Raw genomic sequence first — 14,217 nt, forward strand, 5'->3', positions numbered from 1 at the left:
GGCTGTGTGTAAGCTTGGAGGGACCTGTTTGGGGAAAAGACAGGGCCGGAGGCTGCTGCGGGGGGTGTCCCCCCGCCCCGCCCCGCCCCACTCCACTCCACTTAGGCCACTGCGCGGTTCCGCGGCACCTCTGTCGGAGCCCTCCCGCCGGGCTGCATGGCGACAGATGACCGCCAGGGGCCGCTGCCTCGGGTCCCCGGTGCCCCCGCCCCTCTCCATTGGCCTTTGTTGCCGTCGGAGCGCCCCGCTTGACTCGTTCCCGTCCGCCCCCTGGGCCTGGCGGTCGCGCCTGCGCACTGGCAGCTGGCCGGGCGCTGGCAGGGGGAGCTGCTGCAGGCTCCGCGGCGGCGGCGGCGGCGGCGGCAACGGAGGCTGCGGGGGCGGCAGCGCGAGCGGCCGGGCTTGGGGGGGGAGCCGAGCCCGGCCCGGGAGCCCGAGCAACTAGAGTGCGGGGTACCTAGGCCCCTCACGCTGGATTCCACAGTCTCCGGGCCGCCTGACCTCCGCACGGGTATATGGGATGGAAGCGGGACCCTCGGGAGCAGGTAAGGGTTCTCGGGAGTGGGAGACGGTGCGTGCTCCAAGGACCAGGGGGCTCCCGCGTGAAAAGCAAGATTTCCTAGTGAGGGAAGGTTTCCTAAGTGAGGAGAGGGGCTCTTATAGGAAGGGGGGCCCAGTTTGAAGGGGGCTGTGTGCAGTTCCGGGGGAAACCTTGTGAAGGGAGCCTTGAGACGGGGGCCGTTTATCAAAGGATCATATATGCACTCCTGGAGGTGGGAAGTAATCTGGGAGAAGGGCCTGAACGCACATAAGGATTCCCGGAGATCTCAGGAGGCCTAGGGAAAGGCCCGGCAGGTGGCAGGGGGCGGGCTCCAGGTGTCCAGGAGAGGAGGGGGTCGACACAAATGGGCCCAGAGTTGCTGCATGCTGGGGGCGGGGGCTCAGCCGGGCTGGGCTGGGCTAGTAGTGTCTCTTGGGAGAAGGCGCTAGAGCTGGTCTCTGAGCTCCGCCCCAGCCAGGCCTGACGCGGGGGCGAGGGTCAGGGGGCGGTGGGTGGGGATCCAGCCCCGGGATTCCCCCCCGTGAGTCTGGGGAGCTGGAGCGGAGGCGCCCGAGCATGCGCGGAGGTGGCAGCTGGAAGGGGCTGCCCGATGTCGTGGGGGCGTGGCTGCCCGAATCCCCCCCAACCCCCACACCGCCCGGTTTGGCTTGGAAAAAGGAGCGCGCTGATGGGGTGCATTCTCTAAGGTTATGCTGGCAGAGCGTAAATGGAAATGGCCCCCTTCCCCATCTTGGGGACTCTTACACTTGGCCCTGAAAACCCTCGGTCACAATTTGCCAAGAATGGGTTGAGGGAAACTGCCAAAGCGCCTTATTCTGCCGCTGGGATGAGGAAAGACTGGGACCGAGGCAATGTTCTTGGGGGCGGTTCCTCCCTGAAGATAGGCCTTAGAAAAGATGTTGATTACTGAGGGACCAAGGCCAGGACCAGGTTTACCTGGAAGGGGTTGTCTGCCTGGTTTACACGTTTCTGCTCCAATAGTACTGAGTAGAGATGGAATCTTTTAATCCAAGGATAATGACCTTTCCATTGAAATGTCTCCTGAAGTGACAGCCTAATCTCTTTCTATACTTTAATTTTTTTGGCTTCTATCCCCTTCTTCGGTATCTTTTCTTTTTCCTCTCTCTATTCCCCAGAAACTGTCAGGGCTATGTCGTTAGACCCAAGGTCGCCAAACTAGCCTTTTGTCACAAATAAATTGTTTGGGGTAGGGGGTAGTTTTTAGCCTTCACTCTGGTGAGTCCCAGGTAATAGCCTTAGATTCTTATTCACAGGCAATCAGGAGAAAAAGAGATAAGAACAGAGGAGAAACTGAGGCAGGGCTGCCCCAAGAAGACCGGAGTGCCCAGGATGGGCTGTGGGTGGTGGCACCTCTTGTGTCAGGTCTCTTACCCTTTGATGGGAGGAGCAGTCTGGACCTGGGAATTCTTTAGGTCTTGTCTCACCACCTTCTTCCGTTTGGTCTGGGGGTGGGAATAGGATTTCCATTTGGGACATGAATTTCATTTCATTTCATTTGGGACATGAATTTCATTTCTGGTAGAAGGATCTTTGTTTTTTATACCAGATCTAAGCCCCTTAAGGAAATAGCTCCTACCAACTCATCAAGTCATCCATTCAGTGATCTATAAGTACTTAGTGACTACTTTCCCCAAAACGAAAACAACCTTGTAAAGGCTGTGTAAGTCTTAAGGTGGAGTGCAGGGAGCAACTGACTTCAGAAAACTACTCCCTTCTTCCCTGAGGCCCCTCTCTCCATTCCAGGAACTCTCCTGGGTTTCTGGGCTGGAGAGTATTTGCAACAACCTGTGGACTAGTGTAGCATTAGGTCACAGAGGTCCAGATGGATTGCTGGGAGCTGGTACCCGTACCAGACTGCTAATGATTTTATTCTGATGAATTCCTAATGGGCTCTGGAGTGATGGAAAAATTGACTTTTTTGTTTGCTGCAAGAAATAAGCTTCTAGGGAAGGGACTAGAGCCTGGTATCTGGAGTTTGACTGTAGCCCAGTGGGACAGGCTTTGCCTCATCAAGGGGCGTAACTGAAATTCATTCTGGAAGCTGTGAATGGAGGAACCCCATAACTGCCTCCTTCCTAGGCTGAGACTGTTCTCTTGGAAGTTGGAGGACGAAATATACAAAACTAAGGTATTGTTGCTGGCTTCACTGGGTGGGGTGTTCCTTCTGTGCTCAGGTGTGTTCCAAGCACATATACTGGACTCGGAGCTGCCGGAGGGTAGAGGTAGTGTCTGATTATTTCTGGAACCAGCGAGTGTTTAGGCCCTGACTCAAGGTACGTGTTTATTAATGGAATTGAATCACATTCTAGTGTGAACGTAAACGGGAATGTGAACGTAAATGGTTAAGCACATACGTTGATATTGAATAATTTGTGTATACTCATATGTGGACAAATTCTTTTTGGAGAGATTGGCCTTAGTCTTTGCTTACTGGACAGCTAACCCAGCCTTGAGTTTGTCTTTTGAATAGGCAGCCTGGCTCCTTGGGAGGCATGTGGGCCTCAGAACTGCAGGGAAGGAATCCCTGAGCCAGGCCATTCAGCTCTTACTTTTCCTTCTCAGGGCTGGTAGGGGATGGGGGAGGGGGAGTGTCCTTGTCATGGCCCCTCCCTCCTTGCTTTTGTCTGGATGGAAGGGCCCCGCCCCTTTCCCCCAAGGCCCAAGCTTTGTCCTCTGTGCTGGGGCCCTCATCTGCATCACAAAGTGGCCGTCTGTCCCTGTCTGGGTCTGAAGGGAAGTGTCTCCCTTTCTCAGACTAAAAGCTGGGGGCAGGGTGGAGTAAAGGGGGACTTTGTACAGCTCTAAGACTTGCAGGGGGATGGGGTGGTAGAGAGGTTCTCCCTTCCTCCTACCTTCCTTAGTTTGGGGATGAAGGGGAGGGTGGGGGTTCTTCTGTTTTCCCAAAGCCTTCTTGGAGTGGAGGGTGCCTAAGGCTAAGTCTGGTGTGTAGTCCTGTTTCTGGGGAAGAGAAGGCTTTGAGGCTAGAGTGTCGGTCCCATCCCCCGTCATTTCTACCCAGCCCCCAGCTCTAGGGGATGTCTTTCTCCCAAGGCTCCAAATGATTATTCAGCCTGGGAGACTAAGGAGGTGAATGGAATGCAAGAACTTGGGGAGGGGAAGGGTGTCTCTTACCAGCAAAATCCACCAGGGTGCATGTTTGTCCTGTGCTGCAGGGTTTATACTTGTTCCTGAGCAGTTTGCAGGTCTTCGTGTGTTTGTGTGCTGTGTATGCTTGTGTGTTCTTTGTGGTGTGTCTGTGGATCTGTTTTAATATCTGTATATTGAACACCTCCTGTATGCTGGGCATTGGAGATTCAGCAGTGACCAAGGCAGATAACAGTGCCTGCCTTTGAAGAACATCAATCTAGGGTGGTGAGGGGTATGTGTATAAAGATACACTGTCTAGGTCTAAGTGTATGTTTGGATGTGTATGATAGGAATGTGTCCCACTATGTGTGTGTGTCTGTCTATGGCTTGTGTGCAGTTTTTGTCTAGCTCTTTCTGGAGTAGGCTGCCAGGTGCTAGTAGTTCGGCTTTTAGTTCCCCATGTAGCTTAGTCCTGAAGGCTTTTTCCCCCAGGCTGGGCCTCCATTTCCCTGTCTGCCCAGTGGGGCTGGGTTTGACAGGTGGTTAGGAGACACAGCAGCTTAGCTCTGGGAAGCGTGCCCCTCCCTTGAATGGTTCTGACCTCTTCCTGACCCCCCTAGTTGAGGATATGCCCCATCCCCCCAGCCTGGCAGACGGTGAAAGCAGAGCTCTGGTGATGGGAGGTTCTGTGCTGGTTTATCCCTCTCTCCTCCCACCTGGGCCGGTCCTCTACTGGCAAGGACAATAGTAGCTGTGGACAAAGGCTTCTCTTAGGCAGTTTCCCTTTTTCCTCTCTTTCCCTTCAAGCTAGAAAAATAAAACTAGGGGCAGCAATCAGGCTGGTGGCAAGAGAGGAGAAAGTAGTGGGAGCAGGCCCTGCCCTAGCCCTTTCCCAAGGGCCCCCTCTGTCTTGAAATTGATCCTTTCTGCTACCATCTGGGCCCTCTGTGTGGAAGGAGCTGTGGGCCCTGGAGAGAATCTTGTGTTCTCCTTCCCAGAGCCAGTATCTCTTCCTCCTCCAGCATGCTAATGGCTACCTCTCCTTCCCAAGTCCCTATTTTAGCCCACTCCTGCCTCAGTCTCCCGTATTCAGCCTGTCTTCATTCCCTAGGTTTTTCTTCTTTTGAACTTTTTCTTTATTGTCTCCCCAATCGCAGCCTTCTTTCCCAAGCTCCTAACACTAACCTGCCCTGCCCCAGTCCCTAACTCCAGTCTTTCCTCCTTCCCAATTTAAGCCTTTTTCTGCTGTAGCCTCCGGCTCCGGGCTCTTCACCAGCTCTCTACTTCAGCCTCTCTCCTTTCGTTAGTCTCCAAACTCTGTCCCTTTAGCTTTTTTCCCTTTTTTGTCTCTCTAGCCTCAGCCATTCAGTTGCCTTAATCCTTTCCCAAACATTCCCCGTCCCCCCACCGTCTCCCCCCACCTGGCCTTCTTTGGATCTTCTTCCTACCTACATTGCAGAGGAGCATTAGGATGATGCTATTTTATGTTCAGGATGGTGATGATTGAAGTGAGCGTCTGGCTGGCGGAGAATAGGGCATTCTTGGTCTGCTAGATACCTGGTGGAGGCAGCTGTCTTAATCTAGTAGAAGGAAGAAAGAGTTTTGTTACTGGGAGCCAGAGTTAGCCCCTCTACTTAACATGTAATAGGAACTTATTACATAGTCACTTGATGGATTTAAGATAGATAACAAGGGGAATTTTCCTAACTGGAGAGAGAGAAAAAAAAAATGAGCCTGGTTGCCTGAGCCAGTGGAAGCCCTCGGTTAGGTTGGGTAGGCAGGAAAGAGGCTTCCCCTACACTCTCCTGCTCCTGTTCTGGAAGGCCTTGTGCCTTCTCTGATCAGAGTAGTAAGGAGATTGCCAGACTGGACCCTCACCAGCCTCTTTGTCTTTTAGCTGCGGGCGCCTACCTGCCCCCCCTGCAGCAGGTGTTCCAGGCACCTCGCCGGCCTGGCATTGGCACTGTGGGGAAACCAATCAAGCTCCTGGCCAATTACTTTGAGGTGGACATCCCTAAGATTGACGTCTACCACTACGAGGTGGATATCAAGCCGGATAAGTGTCCCCGCAGAGTCAACCGGTAAGTGGTGCATATCTAAGCCACCAAGTCCAGGAGTCTTCACTTTCCTGAGTCTCAGAACCCTGAAGGAGGATCCAGAGAGGTAAAAGGAAAACTAGTAGAAGATGGTATCACCAGATTCAAGAAGGTTTTTGGGGAGGATATTCCAGTTAAGGTAAATGTTGGAAAATATCATTGGATTTGGTTATTAGGAGATAATTGGTGCCTTTTGCCAGGGCAGTTTCAGTAGAGTAGTTGGGCTAGTAATCTGACTACAGTGAGTTACGGAGTAAGTGGAAGGTAATGTGGTAGGGATAGTGAGAGCAGATACTTTTTTTCCAGATAGCTTGACAGTGAAGTGCAGGGAAAGAGGGAATGTGTTGGCTAGAGAGGATTATCGGGGTCAAGTACAGTGCCTAGTATATTTCAATATTTGTTGAAATGAATGAATGAAAAGTTTTTAAGAATGAGACATGGATGTATTTAAAAACTGAGGAGAAGGAGGTAGTGGAGAAGGAGAGGTTAAAGATACAGGACAGAGAGGAGAGGAATGAATGGGATGTCCTTGCAAAGGCAGGAGGACATTACAGGATACACAGCTGGAGGGATTAGCCTTAGAAGAAGCAATATTTCTTTTTAAAATTAATTTATTATTTGAAAACTATATATGTACAATGTAAAAAAATTAAAATATTACAAAAAGAGTAGCAGGAAAAATGTCTCTTATTACCTTGATCTACAGTCCCATAGTCCCTTTCCCCAGAGGCATTCATTGTTACTGTTCTTGAGTATGCTTCCAGATATTTTTCTATGCATATGCAAGCGTATCTGTGTATAGAACATTCTTAAAACACACAGAATATAGAATCCTATATACCTTATTCTGCACCTTGCTTTTTTCCACTGAAGAATATATTTTGGAAAATAATACATATCAAGTACATACTTACTTGCCTCAGTCTTTTGCATAACTCCGTAGATATTCCATCAAATGAATATAGTATAGCTTATTTAGTAAATCTATTGAGGAACATTTAGGTTGAGTCTAAACTTTTGCTACAAAAATGAAACTGTGTTGAATATTATTAAATATAGATACATTTTTGCACTCAAATATGAGTGTATCTGTAGGATAAATTCCTAGGAGTGGCATTGCTGGCATAATACATTTAAAAATTTTGAGATATTGCCATATTTTTTTAAGGTAAGTTGTACCACTTTATACTCCCGTCAGCCAAGTGTGAGAGTCTCTCTTCCCCATATCTGCACCAATCCAATATATTGGATTTTTTGATCTTTGGCATTCTGATAAATAGTAAATTATATCTTGGTCTAATTTTTTTTTCTTTGGTGAGGAAGATTAGCCCTGAGCTAACATCCAATGCCAGTCCTCCTCTTTTTGCTGAGGAAGATTGGCCCTGGGCTAACATCCATGCCCATCTTTCTCTACTTTATGTGGGACGCCGCCACAGCATGGCTTAATAAGTGGTGCGTCGGTCTGCACCTGGGATCCAAACCTGCGAACCCCAGGCAGCCGAAGCAGAGCGCGCGAACTTAACCAGGACGCCGCCAGGCTGGCCCTCTTGGTCTGATTTTAAATTGTGTTTCTCTAATGAGTGAAGTTAAACGTGTTTTCATATGTTTAAAAATTATATATGGAAAGGACATTTCAAGTTTGAGAAGAAAGAAAGAAGAAAAGAGATGTGTGTATACAAATATGTTTGTGAACTTGGGTGGTGTTGCCTACTCTGCTTTACTCTTTTCAGAGTTATTAGAGTTGATTTTTGATAAGAAGTAGGGGGCCGGCCCCATGGCTTAGCGGTTAAGTGCGTGTGCTCCGCTGCTGGTGGCCCGGGTTTGGATCCCAGGCACGCACCGATGCATCGCTTCTCCGGCCATGCTGAGGCCGCGTCCCACATACAGCAACTAGAAGGATGTGCAGCTATGACATGCAACTATCTACTGGGGCTTTGGGGGAAAATAAATAAATAAATAACATTATAGAAGTAGGAATAGGTTCTGGAGTTAGAGGGTAGTTGAGAAGGTTGACACAGGCTATGAGGGATGAAAGGGATCAGGGACATTGAAAAGATTGCTAAGCAGCACTGAAACCTAATTGGGATTGAAACCATGTGTTTACAGTTGCTTCCAGTGTACATTTTGAGTCTTTTTATCTAGTAGTATTCAAGAGCTTTGGTTTAAAAAGTGAAGAGGTCAGATGGTTGGATGGGCTGGAATTTTGAAGGATAAATGGACACTCTGAGATCTAAGTGGCAGAGGACAGGAAGTGAAATCAAGAAAGAGATGATAGGGGCCGGCCCCATGGCTTAGCGGTTAAGTGCGCGCACTCCGCTGCTGGCGGCTCGGGTTCAGATCCTGGGTGCGCACCGACACGCCGCTTCTATGGCCATGCTGAGGCTGCGTCCCACGTACAGTGACTGGAAGGATGTGCAGCTATGGCATACAACTATCTACTGGGGCTTTGGGGGAAAAAATAAATAAATAAAATTAAAAAAAGAAAGAGATGATAGGGGCCGGCCTGCTGGTGTAGTGGTTAAGTTCGCACACTCCGCTTTGATGGCCCAAGGTTCAGGGGTTTGGATCCTAGGTGTGGACCTACACACCGCTCATCAAGCCCTGCTGTGGCAGCATCCCACATATGAAATAGAGGAAGATTGGCACAGCTTTTAGCTCAGGGCCAATCTTCTTCACCAAAAAAAAAAAAAAAAGATGGAGAGAAAATGGGGTGGTGGGACTAAGGGCTTCATGAAGAGAGATGGAAGAGGTGAGGTTCTTCTTCCACAGTTTATTCCTATTCCAATTCAGATCTCCTCCCCATCTGCCTTTTTTTTGCTTATCACCTTGGGGATTGGAGCAGCCTGGATTCTGTTTCTGATTCTGGATAGACCTTGGGATTAAGCCCTTCTCCCCTCAGCTTCCCCCTCTGCTCAGAAGGCACTCATACCCACTGTTTCATGTTCTTTAGAGCCTTGGTGATCTGAGGACCAGAAGCATCACCTGGGAGCGTGTTGGAAATGTAGAATTTCAGGCTTTGTTCTAGTCTGACTGAATCAGAATCTGCATTTTAATGAGATCTCCAAGTGATTCATATGAATGTTGAAGTTTGAGAAGCACTACCATAGAGCAGATGAGATTAGAGTAGCTGCTAGGACAGAATGTAGTAGGTGGGACATTGCCTGGACTTTGAGTTACTTCCAAAAGCTTGAAGTGGTAGTCTCTCAGCTTCGACAGGCCACTCCTATCCCCCACAGGGAAGTGGTGGAATACATGGTCCAGCATTTCAAGCCTCAGATCTTTGGTGATCGCAAGCCCGTGTATGATGGAAAGAAGAACATTTACACTGTCACAGCACTGCCCATTGGCAACGAACGGGTAAGGCTGGGAGTCAGGCTAGACCTGTGTCAGGGGTCTGGGTTGGGACAGAACTCATGTAAGCCTGCTTAGAGTCTGGCAGTTCAGAGATCCCTTTCATCTTTTGTGCTGGGAAAGTGTGTTTTAGGGTGAGGGATGGGTAGGTGCTGATGTTTATTCAGCCTATTGTATGTCTGTCCCTGTCCCAAACAGACTGAGATTAGACTTAAAATAGACCTAAAGGATTTCCTCCTAGGTGTGGTTGAGAGAGACAGAAGCACTGAACCAAGGTGGCTGGAGACTAAGGGGCTGGATTTTCTCTGAAGGCTTCATTATAAGCCCCTGTCAACTTAAGGAGCAGATTCTTGGCAAATCTGTGTGGGAGAGGAGGGACAGTTGGGGCAGGGCAAAGAATGTTGGACTGTGGAAAAGCATTGGTAGTCCTTCACTCCTTTCTCTCTCCTGAAGGTTGACTTTGAGGTGACAATCCCTGGGGAAGGGAAGGATCGAATCTTCAAGGTCTCCATCAAGTGGCTAGCCATTGTGAGCTGGCGCATGCTGCATGAGGCCCTGGTCAGTGGCCAGATCCCTGTTCCCCTGGAGTCTGTACAAGCCCTGGATGTGGCCATGAGGCACCTGGCGTCCATGAGGTACTGGGTGTAGTTAGTATCTGGGCTACTAGTGGTGGCAGAACTGCTGTGTGGGGGAGGAGGGGTATGAGCATGTAGTAAGGTTCCACCATGTGCTTTTCAAATAAAAAATTCTTTGAAGCCCTACCATATGCCAGGCAAGTGTGCATATACATTTAGATAGTTGAAAGCCTTGGCGCTGTCCCTTTTAGATATCTTTGGACGTCACCCCATCTGTCCCTGCAGGGCAGCGAAAGGGTAGAGACTTGCACAAGGTCAGTCACACAACTAGTAAAGGATCAGAGCTGGAATTAAAGCCCTGGTGTCCTGCCTTCCAGGCCAGGGCTCCTCCGTGCCCAGGATGCCTCACAGGGTGGGGGCCTGTGCCCGAGGGACCAGTTCTCTGCCTGTCCCTGCCAGGTACACCCCCGTGGGCCGCTCCTTCTTCTCACCGCCTGAGGGCTACTACCACCCGCTGGGGGGTGGGCGCGAGGTCTGGTTCGGCTTTCACCAGTCTGTGCGCCCTGCCATGTGGAAGATGATGCTCAACATTGATGGTGAGTGGGGAGAGCTATGGAGCCAGGGGCACCCTGAGTCCAGTGACCACATTCCCAGCCTCATCCCTCCCAGCTCTTAACCACATTCCTAGTCTAATCCTTATAGCCCTGGGACCCCTCCCCCATCCCATTACCCTATAAGGAAGAGGGTGTAAGGAGCAGTGCCTCCATTTATTCTGGAAGACAGAACCTGAGCTGAGCTTTACCTACCCTGTCCCCACAGTCTCAGCCACTGCCTTCTACAAGGCGCAGCCGGTGATCGAGTTCATGTGTGAGGTGCTGGACATCAGGAACATAGATGAGCAGCCCAAACCCCTCACGGACTCTCAGCGTGTGCGCTTCACCAAGGAGATCAAGGGTGAGGACCCAACCAGGCGGGGAAGGGAAACAGCACTACTTTCTCTTTAGTCCTAAAAGGAAATCCCCTTGGGACATATTCAGGGAAGAGGCCAAGCCTGGGCACATGAGCAACCTTTTCCAACCCTGACAAGCAGTGTGTGTATCCCAGGCCTGAAGGTGGAAGTGACCCACTGTGGACAGATGAAGAGGAAATACCGCGTGTGTAATGTTACCCGCCGCCCTGCCAGCCATCAGACGTAAGTTAACAGAGCTGCTGAGACATACCACTGGTGAAAGAGGGCTGATATTTCAACATACTCCCTTTACCCCCTACTCTCAACCTCCCCCCAACACTGGCCCTGAGGATGAGCCCTATTTTCAAAGACAAGCTGTGGGAATTTGGCATCCCTCCCTCAACTTTCCTAGATCCATTGATATTCTCCCTACCATTTTTACCTTCTTAGTCTCTACCTTTCTTCCTTGGGCCTTTGCTATAGAGCAGGCATCTTCCTTTGACTCCTGTCTTGGTTCTGTAGATGTTAGAATCCCTCTCAACTTATTCTTTCTCCTGAAAAAGAAAGCCGGGCTCCTGGTCTAGACCTTGGGGAAGTTGTCACTGATTCCATCTGCCTTCTTGACCTCAGACTGTACTGGACTATGAATGCCTACTGTGTGTAAGGCTTTATGCTCAACACTAGAAATAGAGATGAGTCAGCTATGGTCCTGACTGTTGTGGAACTTGCCTCACGAATCTTTGGCTTCACTCTCGGAGCCCTGTATTTCCTGCTTTCCCAAGAGTGGCAGTGCTCAAAGAGGCTGGATAGGGATGAAGCCAAGTCTGGGCTTCCCATGATTGTGGGTCTAGAGAGATGAGGTTGAATGCTGGGCTTTGACACCTCTTTCTCTTCCCCCAAACAGGTTTCCCTTGCAGCTGGAGAGTGGACAGACTGTGGAGTGCACAGTGGCACAGTATTTCAAGCAGAAATATAACCTACAGCTCAAGTATCCCCACCTGCCCTGCCTGCAAGTTGGCCAGGAACAAAAGCATACCTACCTGCCCCTGGAGGTGAGGCTGCCTAGTAATAGCCGGGATGGGGAACAAGCATTGTATCTGCACACTGACCATCAGAGGTCTGTTCTTCCATTCGTAGTCTCATCCTCATTTTGAATTGACATTCTGAGAGGTATGAGGTCATTATGTGAAATGTAGGCCTCATTCTTACCTACTAAGTTTTTTCCTTATCCCCCATCCTGCTTTCATGTTCTTTCAGGACTGCCAGGCAGAGGTGAAAGCTGTATTTACTGTTTGATAAGTCATTAGTTTGTTTAGAACAGAGACTTCAGATACCCATACTCATGTCCTCTTAATTTCTCTTTCCCTATCTGGAGCTGGCGATCCTAAATGACCTAGAGATACAAGTGTACTTTATTTTACAGAAAATGGAGATGAATGTTATCTATAACGTGAATTCCCTATTTCCCCAATAATCAATGTGTTTTCTTTGAAAAAGTTTTAGCCCCAAGATATATCATATTTTTATGCTTCAGCAGACCTTTGATATCCTGCAATTAAAGAAGGAATACTAATGCTATTTAAGTCATCGAATACAAATGCAGAACCATTGAGCTGCATTTGGTTTGGTATACATTACCCAAAATGTCTAATGAGAAACTGCTTCTGACTGTTTCATTGTCTAGTCTAGTGCTACTCAAAGTGTGGTCAGTAGACCAACAACATAGCCATAGGAGCTTGTTTGAAATGCAGAATCTCAGGTTCCACCTAGACCTACTGAATTAGAATCTGTCTTTTAACAGAATCCAAAGAGGATTCATATGAACACTAAAGTTGGAGAAGCACTAGCGTAGACCGTCTTACTGTGTTTTAGCAGCAGGAGTCAGATAGCTGGGACCAAAGCTCAAGCCTTCTGTAAGCTTCCGGAATTTCAGAACTAACCAGAGGGAATTAGGCTGAAGAATTCTGACGGAACTTAGTAGCTGCTGATGCACAGAAAGTGGGATGAAGGCAATGTGTTCTCTCAGGTGTGAACAGAAGTCTTTAGGGACAGTCTCAGCTAAGTAAATAGGCTTTAGGTAATATCTACTGCAAGCTGAGATTTGTTAGTAAATTAACATTACTTCTGTTTAAACAGTAATTGCCAAGGTGAATAATTTATATAATGACTTCTATTTGATTTTTACTGTCGTTTGTTTATTTAACAAATATTTATTGAGCTCCTATTGTGTCATATACTACTCTTTTAGGTGCTGGGAATGTAGAGATTAACAAGACAGACAAAAGGTCCCTGCTGTCACGGAGCTTACATTCTAGAAGGGGGAGATAGACAATAAATTGATAAATAAAGATAGTTTCAGATGGTGGTAAGTGCTCTATGAATAATAAAACAGGTTAAGGGGATAGAAAGGGTTGAGGGAGTTGGAGAGCTCTAGTTATTGTGCTCAGGGAAGTTCTCTTTTAGGAGACGTTTGGGCTGAGTCCCAAATTATGAGATAGAACCAACCTTGTAGCAACTTGAGGGAAGAGCCTTCTAGGTAGGAAGTAAATAGCAAGTACAAAGGCTTTCAAGCAGCAGGGAGCTTGGATCTTTTTGAGAGATAGACAGAAGGCCATAGTGGCTGGCCTGTAGTGTATGAGGGGCAAAATAGCAGGAGATGATTTTGGAGAGAGGTGCAGGGTCAAATTATGTAGGCTGTTATAGCCAGGTGGGATTTTATTTTATTTTTTTTTAGAATAGCTTTATCGAGATGTAATTCACATACCATAAAATTCACTCTCTTAAAATGTACAATTCTGTGGGTTTTAGTATATTCAAAGAGTTGTGCAACCATCACCACCATCTGATTCTAAAACGTTTTCATCACCCACAGAAGAAAGCCCATGTCCATTAGCAGTCACTTACCATTCCTTCTTCCCCCCTACTCTGCCACCAGACCCTAGTAACCATTAATGTGCTTCTGTCTCTATGGATTTATCTATTCTGGACATTTCATATAAATGAAATTATATAATATGTGGCCTTTTTTAACTGGCCTGTTTCACTTAGCTTAATATCTTCAACGTTCATTTATATTGTAGAATATGTCAGCATATCCTTCCTTTTTAAGGCTGAATAATATTCTGTTGTGTGTATATACCACATTTTGTTTATCCATTCATTCATTGACGGACATTTGGGTTGCTTCCACCTTTTAGCTGTTATGAGTAATGCTTCTATGAATACAGGTGTACAAATATTTGTTCTAGTCCCTGCTTTCACTTTTTTTTAGTACATACCCAGAACTGGAATTACTGGACCATATGGTAATTCTGTGTTTAATTTTTTGGGGAATCACCATACTGTTTTCCACAGCAGCTGTACCATTTTACATTCCTACCAGCAATGCACAAGGGTTCCAATTTCTCCACATCCTGCTTTAGTCTTTTTCCTGGTGTTGATTCTGTAGCTGAAATCATCTGTAGAGTGTGCTGCAACTTTAAGGTGCCTTCAAGAGAGCAACCTCACAAATTTTAGCAATTCTGGATTTTCATTAAGTGAATTCACTAATTTGTATCTTCTTTGGGATATGGACTT

The 14,217-nt window shown here is 47.9% G+C and overlaps 1 protein-coding gene across 4 annotated transcripts in view; it reads left to right on the top strand.

The window, feature by feature from the left end:
• Positions 1–365: 365 nt before the first annotated feature.
• Positions 366–14,217, top strand: part of AGO1 (argonaute RISC component 1) — a 35,574-nt gene continuing 21,722 nt past the window's right edge. For 3 of the 4 annotated variants that reach the window (XM_058553663.1, XM_058553665.1, XM_058553667.1), the window contains exons 1-8: positions 366–545; positions 5,568–5,751; positions 9,003–9,123; positions 9,571–9,752; positions 10,152–10,288; positions 10,512–10,646; positions 10,797–10,884; positions 11,546–11,693. In XM_058553663.1, coding sequence (XP_058409646.1) covers positions 521–545; positions 5,568–5,751; positions 9,003–9,123; positions 9,571–9,752; positions 10,152–10,288; positions 10,512–10,646; positions 10,797–10,884; positions 11,546–11,693 — 1,020 coding nt within the window. In that variant the 5' untranslated portion in view covers positions 366–520. The remainder of the gene's footprint in view (positions 546–5,567; positions 5,752–9,002; positions 9,124–9,570; positions 9,753–10,151; positions 10,289–10,511; positions 10,647–10,796; positions 10,885–11,545; positions 11,694–14,217) is intronic. The other variant, XM_058553664.1, reaches the window with a different exon arrangement.

Source organism: Diceros bicornis, chromosome 13, assembly GCF_020826845.1.
Source record: "Diceros bicornis minor isolate mBicDic1 chromosome 13, mDicBic1.mat.cur, whole genome shotgun sequence".
Classification (NCBI taxonomy): Eukaryota; Metazoa; Chordata; class Mammalia; order Perissodactyla; family Rhinocerotidae; genus Diceros; species Diceros bicornis.